Genomic DNA, 23273 nt, shown 5'->3' on the forward strand with positions numbered 1-23273 from the left:
GACTATTCCCATTTTATTTGATAATACTGTTTATTGTCCGAAGACTCAAGTGTCCACGTATGAATTATACAAAGCATCAGAGACATGCACAGTCTGCTTGTCTATTCAACAACTTTCATGTGTTCCCAGCACAAGAAAATCTCAGCTTTCAGAATCCAACAACAACAAAAGAGGTCCCCCCCATCCCTGCCCCCCCATATTACTCCACCCACCAAACAACATCCCAGCCCCAGCTCCCCAAAAAGCTTTAAATTATGGCAGCGTTAAGATACTTATTTTTCATACTTACTAAGCAAAGATTTGAAAATAATGTAAACGTTTTTTAAATATTTTGAATGGCTGGCATGAAGAAGGGGATACTGTTAAGTGTGTGTGTGCATATATAATATATCATGGAAGGTTCAGTGAGCCACTAAAACCCACAACTATAAATTAAGCCAATCGAGGAGTCTTTGATAACTGCTCTTCCATAAATAGATCTTTCATAATGGTTGCCACTGGAATGGCAAATAGATCTTGCTCACTGGCAGCACACAAACTGCAAACTGGCTAGCAAGAAGCAGTCACATGTCACAACTAGCCTCCAACCTCTAGGGAAGAAAAGGTCTGTGCGTGTTGCGGAGCCATGAATAGAAAGACAGAAGGAGAAACATTACTCCCGCTTGCTCTGAGGAGTAACGGGAGGGACTCCACCCTCCACATATTTCAACCTTCTTCCCACTATATCTTAGAAGTTTCCAATGCAGAACCCCTTTAAAAAACAAGAATAAGTGCAAATCTAATAGCTAAACATGGAATTTAAAGAAAAAATAATGGAAAGAGGAATGATACAACTGATTGCCAAAACAAATGGAAAACATTAAAATCAAAGAATATCAGCAGAGAGAGAGGGAGAGGAAGGAGGGAAAAAGAGAGAGGGGTAAATGTCACATAGACTATAACCATACAGGAAGCAAAACATGAGTTTTATATTGGACTGAACAGGTTTTTTTTCTTTTATTCCAAAATATATTGAAATTAAACAGACTGGTCCAATATGACATCTTTAAACTCTACCTTGATGAACAGCATGAAAAGCCACTAGAGGCAGGTCTGGCATGGAACTCTTTTGGACACCCTCCAGATTGATTTTGAGTATGGCAAAGAAGAGGGTGGCTGTGCAGAGCATGTAGGGGGAGCAGAAGCACAGCAAAGGAAAATAAGTGGCTCAGAAAAGGGGGGTAAAGGGTTGGAGGCAGAGACGTGAAGTGATCTTTCATTTTATTTTATTTTGTGCAGGCAGCCAAGATCTGATTCATTACTCCAAAAGAGCATTTTATACTCACAGTTTAGAAGGATAAACCTTGACCTGCCAGCTCTTGTCATCACATATTTGGGAAGAAAACACACATGCTCCTGTCTTCTGAGGAGCTCTTGGCATAATAATCCATTTTTATATAGGGTAGATGACAGGGCTTGTAGCTCTGCTGGCCATCTTAAACATCAATACACTACACAGCAAGAATTTTCAACCAGCAAGTTCAACCTCCTTTGAGTGACAAAATGCTGAACCCTTAATAAGAATAGCAAGTCTTTCCACTGGCCAGGAGGGGCTTTGGTACCAGATTTATATGAGTGGCACAAGCCTGCATTAGGTTGTGAGTAAAAGCACATGATTTAACTAGGAGTCTTGATGCACAAACCCCAAGTCCCAAGCAAATGTACTTTCACAGAAACTTCACAGCTAAGAACCCATAGTCAGAATGTGCACATCTCACAGGAACAGGGGCTTAATATCCATTAACTAGATTAATGTCTTTAAAATACTGCCCTTGGAAAGACAGACATCCATCCCACCCTCTGATGGCTAATTCTCAATAGGCTGTTATATTATTAAAATGCAACTCTTCTCACCAATGCAAGGGGAAGTCATGATTCATGGCAGAGCCACCACCATCTTTGACAGAGGCTAAGAGACAGATTAGCACTTGTTCCACCGTATGTGTGTGAAATGTGGCAGACAGAAGAGAATGACTCTGAAGGATTGAACATAGGGAGGCAGTTAACATGGGTTTGATTGCTATACATGGGTTTCAGCCTAGGGAGAAGGCAGGAGTGTGGGAAACAGAGGGGAAGTAAGCTGCCTTCACAACAAGGGATGCCCTCTCTCAAGGCAATAAGAACCTGGTAGGCCTGCTACACAGAATCAGAGGCAATACCTTTCAGCCAATCCTATGTTCACTCTTGTTCTCCCCACTGTGCTCTGGCACATTGGCAATGGTGACCCAGAAAGAAAATATGCCTTGGCGCAATACAGAAGAGGAAACAGACTAAGCAATATACAAGTGGTATAGACATCCTATTCCCTAGCCCCCCTCCACCCTCTCTATTATTGTACCTGCCTGGGAGACCTTATTTTCATGCTGTTTCCAGGAAGTGATGTCAAAGGTGGACCAATCTAATTTCTTATAGGCTTTGTTGCTATTGGCTACTGGACTGCCGTGACCCTGGGGACTCAAGGGTCCTCAATGTCAAGGAACTCTTGCTTAGGTGGAGCCACCCCACGATACCACGCACATGAACCGTCACTCCGTTTGATGCAGGCATAGTGTTTTGCCTGCCGACCATTGATGTTCTTCTCTGTCACCCAATCAGTCCACAGACATTCATCCTGAGCAGAGACATAGCAGGGGATGGAGGGGCAGCGGGAGATCTGCAGGGAGAAAAGAGGCATGCCATAAGCTTGTGTGGGCTTACCATCACCCTCATCAGCCTAAAAGCCATTTATGAGAAAAACAAAAGAGCTCTGCTGGAACTCGGCCAAAGTTCCATCCTGTCCAGAAACCATCTTCCTCTTGTGGCATTCCAAATGCTTCTGGCAAGTCAGTTCTTCTTTAAAATCTTTGAGCATCTCATGCTCATCATAGGATTCCAGAGCTGAAAGAGACTGAATGTTACCCGTATTTTTATTATGCTTGATCATGGGGCTCTACAACCTTACCTGGGAAATTTGCTTGAACATTAATATAAGGAGCATCTCCTCAACTTTTCTGTGTGGTGATGTAACACTTCACTGAATCACATTAAAACTAAGTCTGCATCTACACTGTAGAATTATAGCAGTTTGCTACCACTTTAACAACCACAGCTCTGTGCTGCAAAATCCTAGGATTTTTACTTTGGTGAAGTACTTAGAATTCTCTAGTGCATTTTTCTTTGAACTGCAGCATTAGAGATCTCTGGCAGAGAATTCCAAGTATCTCCTAAAGCTACAAATTCCAGTATTCCATAGGATACAGCCATCTGAGAAGGTGTACAAAGGCCCAAAATCAGGAGAAAGGGAGGGTGCTTTGAGGTGGAAGGCTCCTAGCAACTATGCTATCTTTTTTCCCCTTATTGTTTGTTTGTTTTTGGTGGGGGGTGATAAGAAAAAAGATGGAAGAAGGTGAGAGAAAACACAGGAAGGTTACAAATGGAAGACACTATCTGGACACTCAATTCCTGTAAAATTCTTTGAATAAGGGAGACAACTGCACAATAAAAAAAAAGTATCTGGAAGCCTTTCCACTTTCAATCAACCCCTTTAAGGTCTGGAGTTCATTTGCCCTTTTTTACTTCAAGAACAAAAGCCCAAAATTTTACTGATAGTGTAAAGCTTGGTGAAAACAAAGTGTGGACAAGACAACTATTCCAGAATGAAAATTGATATTTAAATGTTAAAGAGGCAAACTACTGCCCTGCTTTGCCACAAAACAATACAAAGTGAAAACAGCACATCTCCAACTTTTTCATTTACTACAGTTATTTGTGCTTCAACCCGTCCCCCTCCACACCATGCCTTCTACCATGTGAGATCTTGATCACTTGTCATATTCCGTGCATAGATCCATGTGTGTGGACAGTGATTTTATTTCTGATTGTTGGTGTTAACCTGCAGCAATCTGCCTTATATCTCAAAGGATGGGATAGAAAGGACTGGCATAAATGAACAAACCTAGCAGCAGGGACTGAAGGCAATTGCTTTCTCCTAGTGTCTCCCTACTTGGCCTGCAAGAAGCTGGTAATCAGTGGCACACTGCCTCCAAGCCGTACTCCAAATGAATTTCTCTAACCTGCTTTTGAAGCCATTCAAGAGAACCATATTCCAAATTATTAATGAATATTGCTCAGCAAGTCTGCAGTCTTAGTGAGCTAACTGGGCAAGTATTCCCTGGCTTCTTCTCTACTAAACTAAAAGAATCAGTTTCTACTAGTTATACAGCAGAAAGCATGCATGTCAGATACCTCAGGTTGGTCTTTGGGCTTAGCAAAAACCAGATGTTTATCAAAAATCAAGAGGTTTTTAAAAAGACAAGATGTGGTGTTTCCAAACCATTGATCTGTTGCATAGGTAACACACAGTTGTCACTCATTCAGATACTGCTCAGTGAGATCTATAGCAAACTGCTTTTCCATCTTTGCTATTCCACTCTACAATATATCATTATTTCTTTGCACATATCTGCCTCATGTTGAACAAGTGACTAAAGCAAACAATTTCTTCTTCCAAATTAAACTCACATATACATGGTAGCAGGAGGTCCAAAAACTGAAAAAGACTAATTTAGATATACCTTGCACTCACAGCCCATCTGATATCGCTGGTTGAGACTCTTCTTCTGGGTAGGACTGAGGGAATCCCAAGAAACGATGAAGTCACACAGAGTAATGTGCATCCTGCCATTGCCTTCAGATTTCCCTGACAAAGCAAAGGGATTGTTAGTTGGGGCATGGGCACAGGCACACACATACACTATGTCAAATGCTTCTTCAAAATGACCTTAACAGGTTCAAAAGCTGGGCCAAAACTAACAAAATGAATTTCAAGAGCGAAAAATATAGGATACTACACCTGAGCAGGAAAAATGAAATGCACAGATATAGGATGGGTGACACATGGTTTTGATGGCAGTACATGAAAAAAAGGAACTAGGGGTCTTAGCAGACCACAGGATGAACGTAAGTCAGCAACGTGATGCCACAAAAAGAAAGCCAATGCAATTCTAGGCTGCATCAATAGGAGTATAGTATCTAGATTGAGGGAAGTAGTGCCTCTGTATTCTGGAATACCGTGTCAAGTTCCAGGCACCACAGTTCAAGAAGGATGTGGGCAAGCTAGGACATATCCCAAGGAGAGCAACCAAAATGGTGAAAGGTCTGGAAACCCTATGAGGAGTGGCTTAGGGAGATGGGTATGTTTAGTCTGGAGAAGAAAATATTAAAAGGTGACAAGGTAGCCATGTTTAAATATTTGAAGTGATGTCATACTGAGGATGGAGCAAGCTTGTTTTGTGCTGCTCCAGAAACTAGGGCATGGAACAATGAATTCAAGCTACAGGAAAAGAAATTCCACCTAAACATTAGAAAGAACTTCCTGAAGTTAAGAGCTGTTTGACAGTGGAACATACTGCCTCAGAGAGTGATTGAATCTCTTTCTTTGGAGGTTCTAAAATAAAGGCTGGATGGCCATCTGTCCGGAGTGCTTTGACTTTGTCTTCCTGCGTGAGGGGTTGGACTGGATGACCCTTGTGGTCTCTTCCAATTTGATGATTCTATGATCAGTTCTCAGAGTCAGCAAGTGTCTCATCTGGGCCACAAAGCACCAATTACAAACAAACATGAACTGCAAGAAGGACTCAGTTATGCCACCAGGATGTACTGATATGCTGAGTCCTTTTCACTTAGCACTTGATCTTCCAAAAAGCAGCCAGCTGTATACACGACAGAAGTCCCAGAATGATGTTGAAAACCCTTTATGTCAAAAGTTAACACAATACCTCATTGCATGAAATGTTGATTTTTGTGTTGTTTCCTGCTTCCCACACCTATTTAATTAAGATATCCTGCAGTTTTGCATTTTGAGACACTGAAAGCATTTCACAATTTCTCCTTATCCAGTCTCTCCATGCTATTCATATTCTTAAAAGCTTCTGCATTGCTTTTGCTCAATAAACTTTTATATGAGTTGAACATGCCTAGTTATTAAAAGCTTATCCAGGTATGCATTTTGAGGAACCCACAATACGTCTTTTATAAAGGTGAATATAAAACTGTTCTTAAACTGTGATGTTCCATGGCACTTTCTAGAAATGTAGGTTTGACATTCTTGTTTAGGATGTTGCAACAGAGAAGACAGAAGAGAATGGAGACCAGTGAGGGAAAGGCCCTTGTCCTTCATGCTCTTCAATATGCAAAGAATTTGGGGTAATAATGGGGAAAGTTCCCATCTTCCCATGCTATAGCCCTCTTTAAGTATCTGAAGATATGTCATTTAGCAGATGAAGTGAGCTTGGTGATATCTCCGTACACAAAAACATCCATAAAGAGTTTTAACATTCCGCCCCGCACCCTCAGGACATCTGGGCAGCAACTACTGAGGGTTCCAGGGGCTAGACTAGCCTCCACAACGAGGAGGTCATACACCATCGTTGCCCCGGCCCTCTGGAATACGCTGCCCATAGAGCTCCGCTCGGCCACCTCCTTGGCCCAGTTTAGGAGGGAGCTAAAAACCTTCCTATTTCGATCAGCATTCCCCGAATTAAGTTCCAATTAAGTTCCAGCTAGTCTTCCCCCCCTTCGACGGCAATGGCAGCTGGCTGATGGGGTTTTAATTTTGATTTTAATATGGTTGTATTTTAATATGTATTGAGGTGTATTTGTATTTGTATTATTAATATGTTGTTCACCGCCCTGATCATTGGAAGGGCGGTATACAAATAAAAATTTTATTTATTTATTATTATTATTTATATCACCTAGAGAGGCTCTCCTTTCTGTCCCACAACTTTCTCAGGCATGTTTAGTGGGGACAAGGGAGAGGGATTTCTCAGTGGCTGCTCCCAGGCTTTGGAAGTCTCTCCCCACAGAAAGGCCAGGATGGCCCTGTTCTTGCTGTCCTTCCAGCGACAGGTTAAAACATTTTTGTGCCACCAGGCCTTCAAAACCTGTTGGAGTTGGGCTCTTCGTGTTGTATGGTGGTGGTTTTGAAGTTTTAAAGTGTCTGTATATAGTTTTTTATTTTAATTGTTTTTAATGCATATTAATATTTTAATCGTTTTACTATATTATTGTTTAATTGTATATTTTATACTTTCAATTAGCTTTTATAGTGTTTTAACCTGTATTGTTTTTAAATGTTGTTGGCCACTTTGAGTCCCATTATTGGGAGAAAGGTAGTATATAATTTATTATTGTTGTTGTTGTTGTTTTCTGCTGCTCTAGAGATTAGAATACAGACCAATGGATTTAAATTACAAGAAAAGAGATTCCACCTAAATATTAGGAAGAATTTCACTGTGAGTACTGCTCAATAGTGGAATAGACTGCCTTGGAGGGTGGTAGGCTGTCCTTCTTTGAAGGTCTTTAAACAGAAGTATGCTAGGTATCTTTCAGGTGGTAGTTATGCATTTTAGCTGTGTATTTCTGCAATGAAAGAGGATGAACTAGATGGCCCTGCCAAGACTAAAAGTCTATGATTCTATGGTCCCTACCTAACAAGAAATGTCAAACTGCTAACCACTATCAGACTTCCCAGCACACTTCATTAACCTGGTGAGGCTGTGTGTGTGTTCAAGTTTCCTGTTGAGCTGCCGATAAAACCACTGTCTCATGTTCTTCATGGGAACTCCAGGAGATGGCGCTTGACAAAGCTGAACAAATTAAATTTGAATGATTTCAGAGCTCCTCTGGGCAGCAGAGGGCAGTTTGTGATGTATCAAGGACAAACCCTCCTTGTACCATTGAAAGCAAGCTGCATTTGTTTAATCTGGGAGTGTGTTTCATTCTAGCAACTGTCAGTCCACATAGGACACATAAGGGAAAGGGTAGATTTGTTCCATGTACGTTTTTGTGTTTGTTTTAAACATTCCTAGACAAGATCATCCATCATCATAATGGATTCCTGGATGCTGTACAGAAGCTAGAAAATAATAAAGCTAGACCAAGGCAACAAATCCAGCTCAAAATCGTGGATAAACAAGTATTTCTTGACTTGGCATAGAAAACGGGTTTAGGGAAGCATAATGTTTATTTTCCTCTTCCTCAGCCTTTTGAGTTTTATAAGTTAGTCATGAAATTTTACCAGTTCCAAGCCCTGCAGGCTAGCTATTAAAAGTAAAAAGTCTTAACAAGATAAAACTTGATTGAGAACATGGGGTAATTGATGGTGAATTTACTGGGTTAGAAAAGTGTTATTTCTATTTAGAGAAACGATATACTCCAGCTGTCTGGGTATAGTGCCTGCTAAATATAAACAGAGATAACAAAATAAGAGAGTGAGAGCCCATCTAGATGCAATGCAATGAGGCCTGATAACAGATAGCCAGATCAACAGATAATGTCTTTTACCTCTGAGGTCTTTTGATGTGCAGAAAAGCTTGTCTCTTAATTAGCTGATGATCAGATGAGGAGATACATGGTAAAACAGATAGACTTAGATTATATAACAATAGACTGCTAAACTATAAAATGTTTATAAGGATGTGGCTAGACTATGTTAAGCTGTGTAATGTTATTATCTTCCTCTTGGAGTGTATGAATGCATAAACTGATTGTAGCTGGAAAGATATAAAGCTGCAATGCTTATTCTTCAGGAAGACAACTTCCTGAAATTCCAAAGCATAACACTGATGTTAATCTGCCTACTGGAGAAATTGCTCTTTACAACTGTGAGGCTTAGATGGTCAAAATGGTAAACAGAAGGAACTTCAGCTAAAAATAAATGTCTCCAATCACTCCATAAAGAGAAGAGGTGGGGAATGGCACAGGGTTGATTCACAGGAACAATCTTTCCCCTTTCTTACCTGCAATGAGAATTCTTCTTGCCACCGACATCCAGCGTCACTCCACACACTGCTGAGGATGGAGCCGTGTAGATGATTCAATGTCTTGGTCAGGACCTTTGAACACTAAGAAGGAAGAGGATATGTGAGGCCAAGACCAGTAATTATGTTGTGGTGAGTGATACATTCAAGTTATTTCTGACTCAAGGAGAACAGGGTTTCTTGGCAAGATTTCTTCAGAAGATGTTTTTCTTTGCCTTCCTCTGAAGCTGAGAGAGTATGATTTGCCCAAGGTCACACACTGGGTTTCCATGACCGAGCAGGGATTGAACCCGCTCTCTAGAGTCGCAGCCCAACACCAAACCACTAACCATAGTTCTGGCTCTATTGTGTAAATAATAATAACATCAGAATTTCACAAGACAATCTAGGATGAAGATCCCACATAAATAGCATTTTTTCATAGCACAGAAAGGTATTGTCAATGGTCGTCACTTTCAGCAACAACTAGGTGTTATCACACTATACCTTATAGTGCTACATTCCATTACTGCTCAGCTGCCTCCGTTGCATTCTGGGATTTGCAGTTTTAAGGAGGGTAACTGCAAATCCCAGAATGCAACAGGAGGCAGCTAGAGCAGTTAAAGTGGAATAGTAGCACTATATTGGTATAGTGTGATAAACACCCAAGTTTTGCTAGTCTTGGGATAAGAGTGGGGTGGGTGGGGTAGACAAGATAGTTCCAGCACAAAACCCAATATTATTTATTTTACTATCTGTTTGCCAACTGGTCAATAAGAAAGTGACGAATGCAGGTGCAGACAAAGAGAACATCTGGGCCTGCTCTCAATGGACTCTTCTCTCCCCCACCAGAGTCATATGACATTGGTGCCCTGTGGAAAGGAACATGGTGGCAACTCATACTCAAGGTAAAGAGGCTGTGTTGGTTGGCTTGTTAATTTGGCTACATGACACTCTGGATATACTATGTCTGTTGCAATTAAACTAATTGCGCATCTATAAATTAGCATCCTTCTGATATTCTGAGCACAAAAATACAATAAATTCATAAAAACAAAGTAACTAAACAAAACATTTTCTTTACTGCACCCCCATTTTGCCAAGCAAAATTTTTCCCTGCTCCTACAGAACTGGAAAATGTAGTGCAGTGTCACAGTAACTCAGTGGACAAACAGTCAAACAGGAGCCACCAGTCCAATCTGGATATAGAAGAAGAGAGTGTGGACACTGGACCTGGTACAGGATGCCCTGCCTGCTTGAAATTCTCAGGTGTATTTTCCTCAAGGCTGTTTTCCTCTTCCAGCTCACCCCCCTGGCTTCGCCCCCCCAGTTGTCTGAGGGACAGCACCTGGCCCCCGGCTTCAAAAGGGTTGCCTACCCCTGCATTTATGGATATTTTTCTTAAAAAACTGCTGCACTGTTATTAATTAAACTCATTAATTATGTACTATGTGGATACAATTAGCAATTTTAGAAAAAATAATGATAGGACTCACACTCCACAGGGGGCAAATGTTTGTTTGTTTGCTTAAATAAAACATGCTTCTCACACAAGAAAAGTTCTAGACTGCCCTCACCCTCTGGGGGTGGAGCCCCACCCTCGGGGGCGGAGCTCCCACCCATGGGGGCGGAGCTTCCACCCCCAGGGGCCAGGCACATTGCTCTTTGCCAGCCACTGAGGGGCCCCCAGGCCCTGCAGAGGCCGGAAAGAGCTGGCGGGGACCGCCAGCGCTGGAGGCCTCCCCCTCTTTGCCGGCCCCTGACGCCAGAGGCCCACTGCCCCACCGGAGCCCTCCGGAGGACCCCAGCAAAGGCAACGGGCCCTGGGAAGCCCACTGCTGTCGCAGGAGCCCGCCTGAGGGGCCCTGTGACGGCAACGGGTGTCCCCAGGGGCCCGCTGCAACCATCGGAGCCCTCCTGGAGGGCCCCAGCGACGGCAACGGGCCTCCCAGGGGCCCCTGCCACCGTCGGAGCCCTCCGGAGGCCCAGCGACAGCAACGGGCCTCCCAGGGGCCCCCTGCCCGCATCGGAGCCCCTGGGGGCCCCCAGCCACGCACCGGCCTCCCAGGGCCCACCTGCCGTCGGAGCCCTGTCGAGGGCTCCGGCGGCCGCAGCGGCCTCCTGGAGGCCGAAGTCTCGCGAACCTTTTCTGTGGTCGCGCGAGACTTCGCCTCTGGGCACGCCATTTTTCGCCCAAAATGGCACGAAGTCTCGCGCGACCTCAGGGAAGTCGCGTGAGAGTTTTGCCGCCATTTTGGGCGAAAAAATGCGGCGCCCAGAGCGGCGAGAAGCCGCGACTGCCGTGCTGGTGGCGTGGCGGCAGCAACAGCCGGGGCTGGTAGAATGGCCTCTGTGGGCCGGAATCCCCGGCCCCCACGGGCCGGAGGTTGCCAACCCCTGCATAAATGTATCCCGGAACATTTAAGACAAATTCAAGATCAGGTAAATGCATCACACTAAGGTTTGGGGTGGCTTAAGACACTCCCATTAGAATAGAAATCATGTTCTCAAAATGAGATCAGTGATCTAGCCACCTTGCTCTGAGACGGAATTCTCACTGGATGTTTCCTTAACAGGGAGGCAGGAAATTAGTGGCCAATTGCCTGCTACTTCCCTCGCCAAGCTAGTTTTTGCTTTCTAGCATGAAAGATGACTTTCTGAGCTTTTTCGCTCAGTTGGTCTTTTAAAAATACCCACCTATACTGAAATAGATAGGAGGGTTAGTTATACCTGCTCAAGGAGAATATCAGTTTGGACTCTCTGGGAGACTGAAGGTTTTGGATTAAATAGATCTGGCTGTACGTTTGACCTGCCCATTTGGGGATCTATCATTTGTGGCTGATTTACACCAGAAGAACTTTCCAGATGCAAAACTGTTCTCTGGGACAGATGACTACTCCATAGGTTGAGTTCTTCTCTACCAGGTGAAGGTCTCTCCCTCTAACAGCTCCCTGATGGGGATGGATATCGAATCCCTGTATTGTTTGTCCATTTCAAGTGTTCTAGTGTTTAAGTTATTTTCTGGTTGCTGTCAAGCAGAATAGTACTAAATCTTAGTTATGTAGGCTAGTTCTGGAACTCTTTAACAATTAGCAATAAAGCAAATAATGGATCCAGGTAGACTGGAGGTTGCACTATGTCTACACTTTCATAAAATACTATCAGAAATCCTCTTATCTCAAAGCAGGACCACCAGATGTGATATATTTCTGTCTGTGAAATATCTGTAAGTCTGTGTGACAGTGATATACAGGATAAAATCCATGCAAATAGGGCTCCCATGTGATGATTTTTACTTTTACCTTTATCTGCTTAATCTCGTACTGGATGCGTTTGATGGGGTTCCCATAGATGTCATTACCGGAGTCCACCTCTTTTGCAGAGACAGCCTTTGCTCTAATCACTGAAACAGAAAGACACAGAGGAAATTAGTGGACAGATGCAGCACCACTGCTGACTGCAGCCTTCCCAAGGCTTACTACTATCCTAGCAACAGCGAGCCTCCAAAGTTCATCAGTAGCTGTGCCAGCAAGAGAAACTCAAAGCCATTAATCCCTGGAGACAGTATGTGTTGCATGCTACAAATAATAATACAGTGCCTTCCGTTCCTTTTTACTCTCTACACTTCTATCATTATAAATCACAATCACAAAGAGAGCTTTCAGCCATGTTAGAAATTCCTTCTTGCTCTATTTATTTCAGAGATAAGACCATGAATCTCACTATGTGCAACCAGCTTCCAAGACAGGGGAAACATGCAGCTGAAACATGTTGAAGTAAGGATATTTGTTGTTACTAAGATGTGGAGGTTAAAAGCTTTTTCTATTAAGGATATTTGCCATCAGAATTTGGCATATTTGCCATTGGAATAAACTCTTCTTTAACTATCTGCACTGAAATATTACCCAGATAAAAATATTTATGCTTGACCTCTATTTAAAGTCTTCAGGTACAGTTTAATAAAGAGACCAACTGCTGTCCTAGAGAGCACCAAAGATTCAAAGCAAGAAAGACACTGACTTCTGAGTATTGGTTGCATATTTTCATCAAGTACAAAGATAATCAAAATACTTATGTTGTGTCATAATCAATCAAGAGTCCATTGACCTCAACATTATGTCTTCTCCTATCTAAACCTCACATGGGAGTTCACAAGAAGAAACCCACAGTGATTCTCCTCTCTCCCCCACCCTCCAATTAGTCAGAAAGAATTCCTGATAAATCTCTGTCTCAAATTAACTCTCACCTATCCACTGTGGTGAAATTCATGCTCTTAAAAATACTGATGCAAAACTGACACAATACAGTATATTCTTAAAAGCAGCAAGCAGGAGTGGACCGAAAGTCAATTAGAATCTACTGACAAATCGCTCAGTGATTCACAGCTGAATAGCCAGGTTTCTGACTCCAAAAGCCTAAATCCAATGTCAGCTGTCCACTAAGTGAATCTTCCCCTCACTATAGCCCCACACACTTGCATGAAAACCTGCTTCAGAAGGTGTCCTAGCCCTATGGAGTAGGCTTTCAAGATGTATGGGGTGGGAGGTATCTGGAGGTAGATAACAGAAGCTCTACTAAATACAGGTGGTGCTGGAATCATTTCACTAGACTCAAGTCAAGCAACAACAATAAAATTATTATTTAAAAAGCAAATTAAATTCACCTACTGAAATGAAGAAAGATGACTGAATTTTCAGGTGAAAGACCACTGAGCTCAGTTCAACTCTGACACTGAAAATCAAAGACTCAGGATGTGTTCAGGGCTACCTTGTATGTGGACAGCCAGAATGGTGTAGTAGTATGATTGTTGGACTAGACCTCCAAGAGATCAGGGTTCAAATTCTTGCTCAGTCATGGAAATCCACTGGGTGATTTGGGCAAGTCTCAGCCTTAGAAGAAGGCAATCTTTCTATGCAAGATTTATTCATCTGAATAAATCTTGCATAGAAAAGAGTTGTCATAAGTCTGAGTTGACCTGAAGGAGTATAACAAAAGATGTGTCTTTTTCATATAACTCTAGTCAGTGGAGCTCGGGGGTCTGGCAAAAAGCAATTTAATTTAATTTTGCCTTCCCCAGTTGATAGTACAGAATTATTTGCTTTTAGTATAGATTCTGTTACTGTATTTATAGGCTTTACATCTTGGCCAGGGAATGGAAAATGATAATCAAAAAGTATAATGAATCTCTACCATAAAATATGATTTACACGTTAACTACCCACAAATCAGCCACAAGCTGAAAACCCATTGTGCCACAAGTAGAAAGCAGGAGCTAGTCTGATAAACCAGACCTGATTTGATAAAAAGCATAATCATAGGTATCAAGAAAACACAAGAAAAGAAAGACACAATACAGGATGTTCAAAATACAACATACATGCTGTTTATTTTATTTAGGAATCAGGAATTACTTGGGAATTATTTTCTTCCTTTACATCTACATCAGAGGAGACTAGAAAGAAAGGATGTGAAGTAACCTATGGGTCATTTGAAGTAGGGATAAACAAGTAGCCCTCCAGCTGTTGCTGTACTGTACCTCTCACCATCCCTCACCACTGGCTATGCTGTCTAGGGCTAATGGGGCCTGCAGTCCCATAACATCTGGGAGGGGTCACAACTTTCCTGCTTCTGCTTTAAAGCCCTGGGTTCTCTGCTCAGGATTCTTTGCTTTTGCATAATTTGATCTAAACTGAGCAAGCTAGTCCTATTTTCCATGAAGTTCTGTAAACCAGAGAGTTATGTTTTTACATATAAGGTGAAAAAGCAGGGCTAAAAGTACAAATATTTGTAACACATGTCAGTGGGGGTGGAAGAAAACAGTTTTTAAAAATTCTCAATAGCATCAGCAGGCCCTCACAACTTCCTGTAACAACAAATTCCATCAGTAAACTGTTCAGTGTGTTAAGAAGAACTTGCTCTGTTTCTTCTTACACATGTTGCCAATCAGTTTAATAGGGTCTAAATTCCAGAGGGTAAGCCATGTTAGTATGCAGCAGGCAACAAAAACATCTGAGAGTCTTGTGGCACTATAAATACTAACATATTTATTATAGCAGAAGCTTCTATGAGCCAGAGCTTGCTTTTTCAATTGTACAAAATGCCACAATGTATTTGTTAGCTTTCAATGTGCCAAAGAACTCTTTCTTCATGTTGTTGTTGTTTAACCGTGTCTAGAGTTTTTCTTTGTTAAGGCTAAATGTATTTTCCTTTTACTATTAAGAAGGGCACAAGCCTGACTTGAATTCCTGTTCACCAGCAAATGATATCTCAAATAAAGCTGTTATATATAGTGAAATCACTGGTCCATCTGGACCAGTTCTGTCTATTCTCACTGGCAGTGACTCTCTTTTAGGAAATATGCATAAACTCATGCACATCCACACCAAATGCAAAAATTCAAAGCTGGGCAGCCTGTGACATCCAGAAGTTGCTGGATTGCATCTCTCATCACTCTTCATCTTTGACTGTGGACCTAGAGCTGAGAGGAGTTGCAGGGTGACAAAAACTGGAAGCCAACAAGTTTCCCACTTCTGTTTAAAATCCAGTGTGGAAAAGCATGTTCTGGATAACTCCAAGTTCCAAATGTTAGATTATGTGAACTGTCTGATCACAATACAGTAAAGGTATTATTTAACTGAACATGTGAATTAGGAGACAAGGCATCACTCACTGCAGAGCACTGAACTGAAAGAAGATGGGTGTGAATTTCAGGTATATTCTTCTGTGGATGGCTATAGGCAAGAGGTTTAAGCATCCAGGCCAGAACCTGGAAAACATACTTTTGAGTATTATCAATCCCACAGTCCCCCAGCCAGCATAACTGATATACTGTAGATTCTAGGAGTCATAGTCCGAAGAGAGTAACTCTCCCCAGTATCTGCAAGCATCTCAAAGCAGGGAAGCATATCTCTCTGTTCAAAGGGCTCTATCCCAGCATCACACATATGCTGTATCCATCATCAGCCTCTGTTTCAGAGCCTCCACTGCCACTTTGTCTGTTGCAATCTGCCTGTGGCCTGGTCTGGATGCTTTTGGCCTGGCCGAGACGATTGTGTGACAGTGGCTGGGAGTCTTTGGGTCTGGCTAATAGTTATGGCTCCAGGCTTTTCCACTCACGTGCTGCTGAATCACTGGCAAAAAATGTAACCTCGTAGAAGGAAGATTTCTCTTCTGAATAGTGTGGCTTTGTAGAGAGGGAACTGCTACTTTGCACTTTCTAAGCCAAGCACCCAACAGCTCAGCCAAGCCAGGGACCAGGCCTGGGGGGAGATGGGGAAGAAAGAGAAAGTACAACCACATATGCATACAATGTAGTATGCATGAATCCCAAACAAAAGATTAAGGTAAGGAAATCCCATATACCACTGTATGCCGTTTGTTGTCCCACCACAAACAAAGGAAGATTCTTGCTTCGGAGGACTTTGAGTTTTAGCAGCTGACATATAACATGGCAGGGACCTTGTATATCTAGTGGGAGTGTGGAAGGAATAAATTTGACCCAGATCAATATATACTGTGCTTATCTGGCAACACAGTAACAAGCATCTTTAAAAACAAAACCAAAAAAAAAAAAAACCCCAAACAAAAAAAAACCCCTACAACTTACAGAAATTCATCCCTGTGAAACAGGCAGACATGTTTTCAGGCTGGTGTCTATGGCACAGTCAGATGAACAGAGGCAGTCATAGCTATTATTAGAACATACACAAGTTCTTAGACCCCATGAATGCTGAAGGGACATTTGAAAGCATATGGGTAGTAATGCCTACTGAAATCTTAGAAGCCAAATAAATTGCCAAAACAGTCTGCTTGGCAATAGTGAGGAGAGGTGGGGAGAGGAGGAGACACCAAGACCACATGACTGCCAATATTGGAACTACTGTAGCAGCAAAGTATCACATCTGTATAGTAATGAAGCAGCAGTGTGATTGGGAGCTTACTGACGGGTTTTACCTGTCAATGAAAGGGGATGCTCTAACAATGCTTCACAGGCACAGCAGCTATAATAATAATAATAATAATAATAATAATAATAATAATAATAATAATACTTTTATTTATATACTGCCTTTCTTCCAGATCAAGGCGGTTTACATATCATATTACAATAAAATACAATACAATATATCAAAATTTCATACAGATTAAAAACCTTAAAAACAATATATCAACAGTCACACTATCAGTTTTGGTTAGGCACACTGGTCTTATCATATAGAGTTGGAAGGATATGCTAACTGAAAAAGATGTCATGTGATGAGTATTTTCAAATATGCCATTCTCCAGCTTTAATCATGGTTTAAAAGCCTTGTGTGGTAATGTTCTTAGTGTCTTATCAGTAATCTCTCATTCTAATAGCACAGTAGGTGGACATGGCATGTGGATGGTAAAATTAAAGAATAGGAAAAACGCAGGTTCACAAAGCTAAAGAAAATTAAGAAGACAATCCTTCTGAGCCTAATTCTCTACATACTACATTCTATAGCATGTTTTAAAGCACCCTCACAGCTTAAAGCAAGGGTGGGGACTGTGTGATCCGCCAGATATTGATGCATTGCCTCTCCCATCAGCCATAGGAATGGGGAGAAATGATGCAAGTTGCAACCCAGCAACATTTTAAAGGGCATATGATTCCAGCCTTTGCTTTAAGTGGAGGCCTACCTCCTTGGAACCTGAAGGACATAGGGGTGTAACTGACTGGGGAAATCTACCTTGAAGCCAGTTATCTTTCTCAGTTAAGCTTAGCACAAGCAATTCCCCAGGCTTTAGAGCAAGAGGCTGGAAGAAGTATTCATAGCCGATCTACACATTTGTCAGTGCTTCCTGTTCTTTTAAAGTTATGGTAAATTCTCTTGGTGCATATTTCAGGGGAAGGAAACTACCTTGCAAAACCACTTCTAAATATTTCTTGCCTAAGAAAACCCTATTAAATTAATTGGGTTATCGCAAATTGATCAACACCTTGAAGGCACATATGGACACAGATTCACTTGACACCATGCTTCTTCCCTGCAGTTACTACAGTTGTTATTGTTATTTGCCATCAAGTTGACTTTGATTTATGGCGACCCCATGAATGAGAGACCTCTATGTCACCATATTATCAACAGCTCTGCTCAGCTCTTGTAGACTCAGAGCCATGGCTTCCCTGATTGAGTCTATCCATCTGGAATGTGGTCCTCCTCTTTTCTTGCTGCCTTTTGCTTTAGCAAGAATTATTGTCTTTTATACCGAGACATGGCTTCTCATGATATGGACAAAGTACAACAGTCTCAGTTTAGTAATCCTGGTTTCTAGGTAGAGTTCAGGCTTGGTTTGCTCTAGGGCCCATTTATTGGTCTGTTTAGCAGTCCACATGGAACTCTTTTACCACACTTCAAATGAGTTTTCTTCCCATCAGCTTTCTTCACTGTCCAGCTTTCACAACCATACATGGAAATGGTAAATATAATAGCATGGACAATCCAAAATTAAATGTTCAATTATCTATCTTTATACTTCATGATCTTGTCTGGTTCCTTCACAGCTTCCCTTCCAAGTCCTAGTCTTCTTATTTCTTGACTGCAGTCTCCATTCTGGTTAAGGACTGAGTCAAGGTATGTAAAATCTTGAACTATTCCAATGTCTTCATTGTCCACTTTACAGTTGTGAACCAGCATGGTGTAGTGGTTTGAGCACTGGACTATGACTCTAGAGACCAGGCTTCAAATCCCAGCTCAGCCATGTAAACCCACTGGGTGAGCTTGGACATGTCACACTCTCTCAGTCTCAGAGGATTGCAATGGCAAATCCCTTCTGAAGAAACTTGCCAAGAAAATCCATGATATGTGTGCCTTAGGGTTGCTATACATCAGAAGTGACTTTAAGGCACACAACAACAACAACATCAAATTATCTGTGATCATTCTTTCTGTTTTCTTAATGTTCAACTATAAACCTGTCTCTGCACTTTCTTCCTTGACTTTCTTCAGTAATCATTCCAAGTCTGCTAGTAGTTTGGTACCATCTGCATTTCTTAAACTGTTAATGTTCCTTCCTCCAATTTTCACATCTCCTTCCCCCAAGTCTAATCCTGCTTCATGTATGATATATTCTTTCTACAACTTAAACAGGTGGGTTGATAAAATGCAGCCTTGCCTGACCCATTGGCCAATTGGAAGTCATTCCCTTTCTTCGTATTCTGTCCTAACAGTAGCCTCTTGTCCTAAATATAGGTTATGTATTAGGACAATCAAATGCTGTAACATCCCCATTTCTTTAAGAGCAATTCATAGATTTTCATGGTCTACACATTCAAAGGCTTTGCTATAATCTGTAAAGCACAGACTGATTTTCTTTTGAAATTCTTTAGCGTACTCCATATCCAACATGTTACAATATGATTGCTAGTACAGAATATTGCGACTCACAACATGATAATGCACAGAAAATACATAGTGCTCACTAATACAACTTCACATAAAAGTAACTCCTACACAGACTTTCACAGAAGTGCTGACCAGTTTACCTATGGTGAGCACCTATTAGCTTTTGATATGAAATGAGTGGAGAATCTGATTCACAATGAGTTACGGAAAAGCTGGCAACTCAGTATGATGCCCTATAGATTAACAAACCTCTTTGTTGTTCAGTACTACCGGTTCAAGACACACACACCCTAGCTTAGAGCCAAGGAGGCATGACCTTATAATTGTGCTGATGGACCATAACTGTGCTGGTGGACCACTGTCTCCAAATCTCAACATGATGTCATGACCAGACCCTCTTCTTCCTGCTTAGATGACAACAGATTTTGGCTAACTACGAAGGCCAGCTAAAAACTGTGGATCGCCTGCTACAGAAAGGAACACTAAATAAATTTAGCATCCCAACAGAAGACATAAACGCATTACATAATTGCACATAGGAGCAAAGAACACAAGTGAATGGACACAAATTCCAGTGGGTCCTTGGAATCCACTGAGGTTTGCCTCAGAACCTCCCATGGATATCAAAATCTACAGTCTCAAGTCCCATTATATGCAACGGAATAGTAAAATGGTGTTATTTGTATGAAGTGGCAAAATCAGGGTTTGTTTTTTGGGAGAGAGGGAAATTCTGAATATTTTCAAGCTGTGGATGGTTGAATCTATGGATGCAGAATCTGTGGATACAAAGGGCCATCTGTATACAACAACAAAACAAGTGGATATATACAAATGTATACTAAATCTCCAAAAACAGAATTAAAGGATAGTACTACAGCCAGTGTTGTGCAGTTGCTTGAGTAACCGACTGTGACTCAAGATCAGAGTTCAATGTGCCACTTGGCCATGGAAACTCACTGTGTGACCTTCGGCGAGTCACACACTCTCAGCCTCCCCCCCCCCAAAAACCATGCTAGATTCACTCTAGGATCACCACAAATCGAAAATGGCTTGAAGGCACACAATAACATTCCTAGTGTCTCTTACTAGTTATGGTGTTGTTTTGTGCCTTCAAGTCTTTTCTGATTTACAGCAATCTTAAGGTGAATTTATCATGGCATTTTTTGGCAGAATTGTTCAGGGGAGGATTGCATTTTCCTTCCTCTGAGGCTCAGACAATGTGACTTGCCCAAAGTCACCAAGTAGGTTTCTATGGACAAGCAGGGATCCAAACCCTGGTCCCCCAGTGTCCTAGTCCAACACTCAAGCTAGTACACCAGCTAGTTCACTGAAAATGGAAGAGAAGAGGATCAATTAGTCCCTTTTCCTGCACTACTATTGGAAAATTCCTCCATCTGTCTAGATATAGCCTAACAGATAAGCCTACAACCATCTCAGATGTTATACAAAAAGAGATGAGGAAATGCCAGATCCCCAGTATAAAAGCACCATAAGAGAAAGTAGATCTGTTGATCCACATTTAACACATGCCACATAATATACCAAAATGATTTAACTGAAGGTATCTAAAATTTTAAGTAGTTTAAAAAACAAATAAAATGCACTTCGCATTTTTACCATATGATTGGTCTTGATTTTATTCACACTTGTTTAAAGATGTAGTGATTTGGTACTGACACTAAGACGGGATACATACCTCCATTTTGTAACATGGCGGCGGCGATTCTTGGGTTAGGGAGCGCGCACCATTCACATGTTCTCTAACCCTAGTACGTACTAGGGTTAGCCGAGTACGTACTGGCAGCCCAAAATGGCAGCGCCCTGTACATACGGGCACCGCCATTTTGACGTGACAGACGCCTAGCATCTGCACATCCTGGCACCTTTGTGATACCGCAAGTGCGCCATTGGTACATTGCAGCATCACAAACACGCCGCAAGAAGAACCCACTTTTTGTGGGTTCTTTTTGCTCCGCGACAGAGCTGCGCTGTTTGTCCACTGCAGCTTCCTCGCGGAGCAAACCAGAGCGGAGGGAGACCGCCCAAGTCACATTTGCCTGTAAGAACTGTCACTTTGCTTTCTGACACCCTAATCCAAACAAAATTTATTCAGAAGTGAGACATTATATTTGATGGGATTTCCAAACAAGGACTGTAGCCTAGAATGCTCCCTTGCACACGTTTCACTTCCTGTGGCTTTTCCTACCGTTTCTGTATAAAGACAGCTGCAACTGCATAAGTAGGCTTGATGGTGAAGAAACAGCACCAATGAGCTGAATATTGCTGTTACCTGCTTTCAATCTGTTTTTACATGGGATGGGAATTATCTGAAGGACTCTATCTATTTTTATGAGCTTGCCTGTGTCCTGGGGAGGCCCTTCTTTCTGTCCCTCCACCTTCACAGGTACACTTGGTGGAAACATGAGAGGGCCTTCTTGGTAGATGTTCCAAGGTTCTGTAACTCCTTTCCTAGGAAGAGTTAGGCCCCATTCCTACTGGGCAAAAAAAGCGGCTTATTTCACTGCGATTCTGACCCTTCGTTCCCATTAAAAACGAGTGCAAACAGACCCGGTTTTTTTTTACCCCTGTTTTCATTCCCATTGGTATTTTCCCTGTGGTAATTTGAAGCGGGTTATTTTGCTCCCCATTCCCATTGCCCTTCCGGGACCTCTTTTTTTTTTTTAAATCAGCTGTCAATCAAGCACTTAAGCGCTTGATGTCACAGCCAATCAGCTGCTTAGGCACTTGTCCCCTCCAGAGAGAAGAGGAGCCATTTGCCCCAAATCCCTTTGCCTGCCCCATTGCTCCCTGCGCTGTCTGGGGGGTGATCAAGCAGGCATGTACTGCAAAGCCCATCTGCTGCTCAAGCACTCAGGTGGAGGCAAAATAATAATAATAATAATAGTTTAAAATGTTGTTCAATGGCTCTCCTCACACGTTGGTCTATGAATGTGGAGCAGAGGGGAGGTTGCAGGGGGAGCAATGTGTTTACTGCATTTGGAGCTCAATGTAGCATGATCGCCTTACCCTGTTTCCCAATCCACTAGGGGAAAGGCTATGCGAATGGAAGAAAATGGCGCCAGCGATGCAGAAAGAGAACAAAGAGGGTGACACCCCCCAGGCCAGCCCCTTGAGCACTGCTCCTCCCATCTCCAGGTTCCCAAATCAGACACCCTTTCGTTCCCATTCATTTGCCCCAAATCAGACTAGGGAGGCACAGGAAAACTCACTAAAAAGCCACTGTTTTTTTAAACCAGTTTACCGACCTATAATTCAGGTTTTTCAGGATAATTCGATTCAGATTTGAATTCCAATGGGAACGATATCGGAACAATGCGGGTCAAATGCGCGCTCAAATGGAAATGATGCACCCATGATTCACATCCTAATCCACGTTATAGGCCAGTGGGAATGGGGCCTTAGATTGACATCCTGTTTGCTGTCCTTTCATAGGTAACTAAAGACTTTTTTGTTTTGGCAGGTCTTTGAGAGCTGACTGTTGAGGGGGGGGGGAGGCATTTTATGCATGGCACTGTTTATATTTGTTCTTCTTTTTAATGGTTATGCTTTTAACTCCTTTTCATTTTATTGATAGTTTAATTACATTTTAAAATTTTGTACGAAGTAAACATTTTAAGTGTAGTTTTTAAATGTTTTACCTTTTGTAAGCCACCTTGAGTCTCAGACTGGAGGAAAAGCAAAACAAATATACATATAATTATCATTGTTGTTAACACCAGTTGTAAAGGAGGACTATACCTTACTGCCTTATCCTGTGCCTTATGCTTCTTCAGTACTAAAGGACAGATAGGGAAGAGCTTAAACATGACAAATGACTTCTCTAATTTCAAATACATCAAATGAGGTTGACTGGATCAGAAGAAGGCCTATCTGGTCCAAAATTTTATTCACACAGCAGCGGACCAGTTCCATCCAGAAAGACTGCCAGTAGGACATGAGAACAATTGCGTCCTCCATCTCTCACTCTCCAGCTACTGATAGACAGAGGCATACTTCTTCTAAGGGGCAGTTAGCATGGTGTAATGATTTGAGCACTGGGGTATGACCCCGGAGACCAGAGTTCAAA

The 23273-nt window shown here is 42.0% G+C and overlaps 1 protein-coding gene across 1 annotated transcript in view; it reads right to left on the reverse strand.

Annotated features, from left to right (window-relative positions):
- The window catches only part of TIMP2 (TIMP metallopeptidase inhibitor 2), a 41560-nt gene continuing 18287 nt past the window's right edge, over nucleotides 1–23273 (reverse strand). The window contains 6 exon segments of the mRNA XM_042452621.1: nucleotides 1–2692; nucleotides 4593–4731; nucleotides 8832–8895; nucleotides 8898–8924; nucleotide 11899; nucleotides 12122–12222. Coding sequence (XP_042308555.1) covers nucleotides 2495–2692; nucleotides 4593–4731; nucleotides 8832–8895; nucleotides 8898–8924; nucleotide 11899; nucleotides 12122–12222 — 530 coding nt within the window. The 3' untranslated portion in view covers nucleotides 1–2494.

The sequence above is a fragment of the Sceloporus undulatus genome, chromosome 2, assembly GCF_019175285.1.
Source record: "Sceloporus undulatus isolate JIND9_A2432 ecotype Alabama chromosome 2, SceUnd_v1.1, whole genome shotgun sequence".
Classification (NCBI taxonomy): domain Eukaryota; kingdom Metazoa; phylum Chordata; class Lepidosauria; order Squamata; family Phrynosomatidae; genus Sceloporus; species Sceloporus undulatus.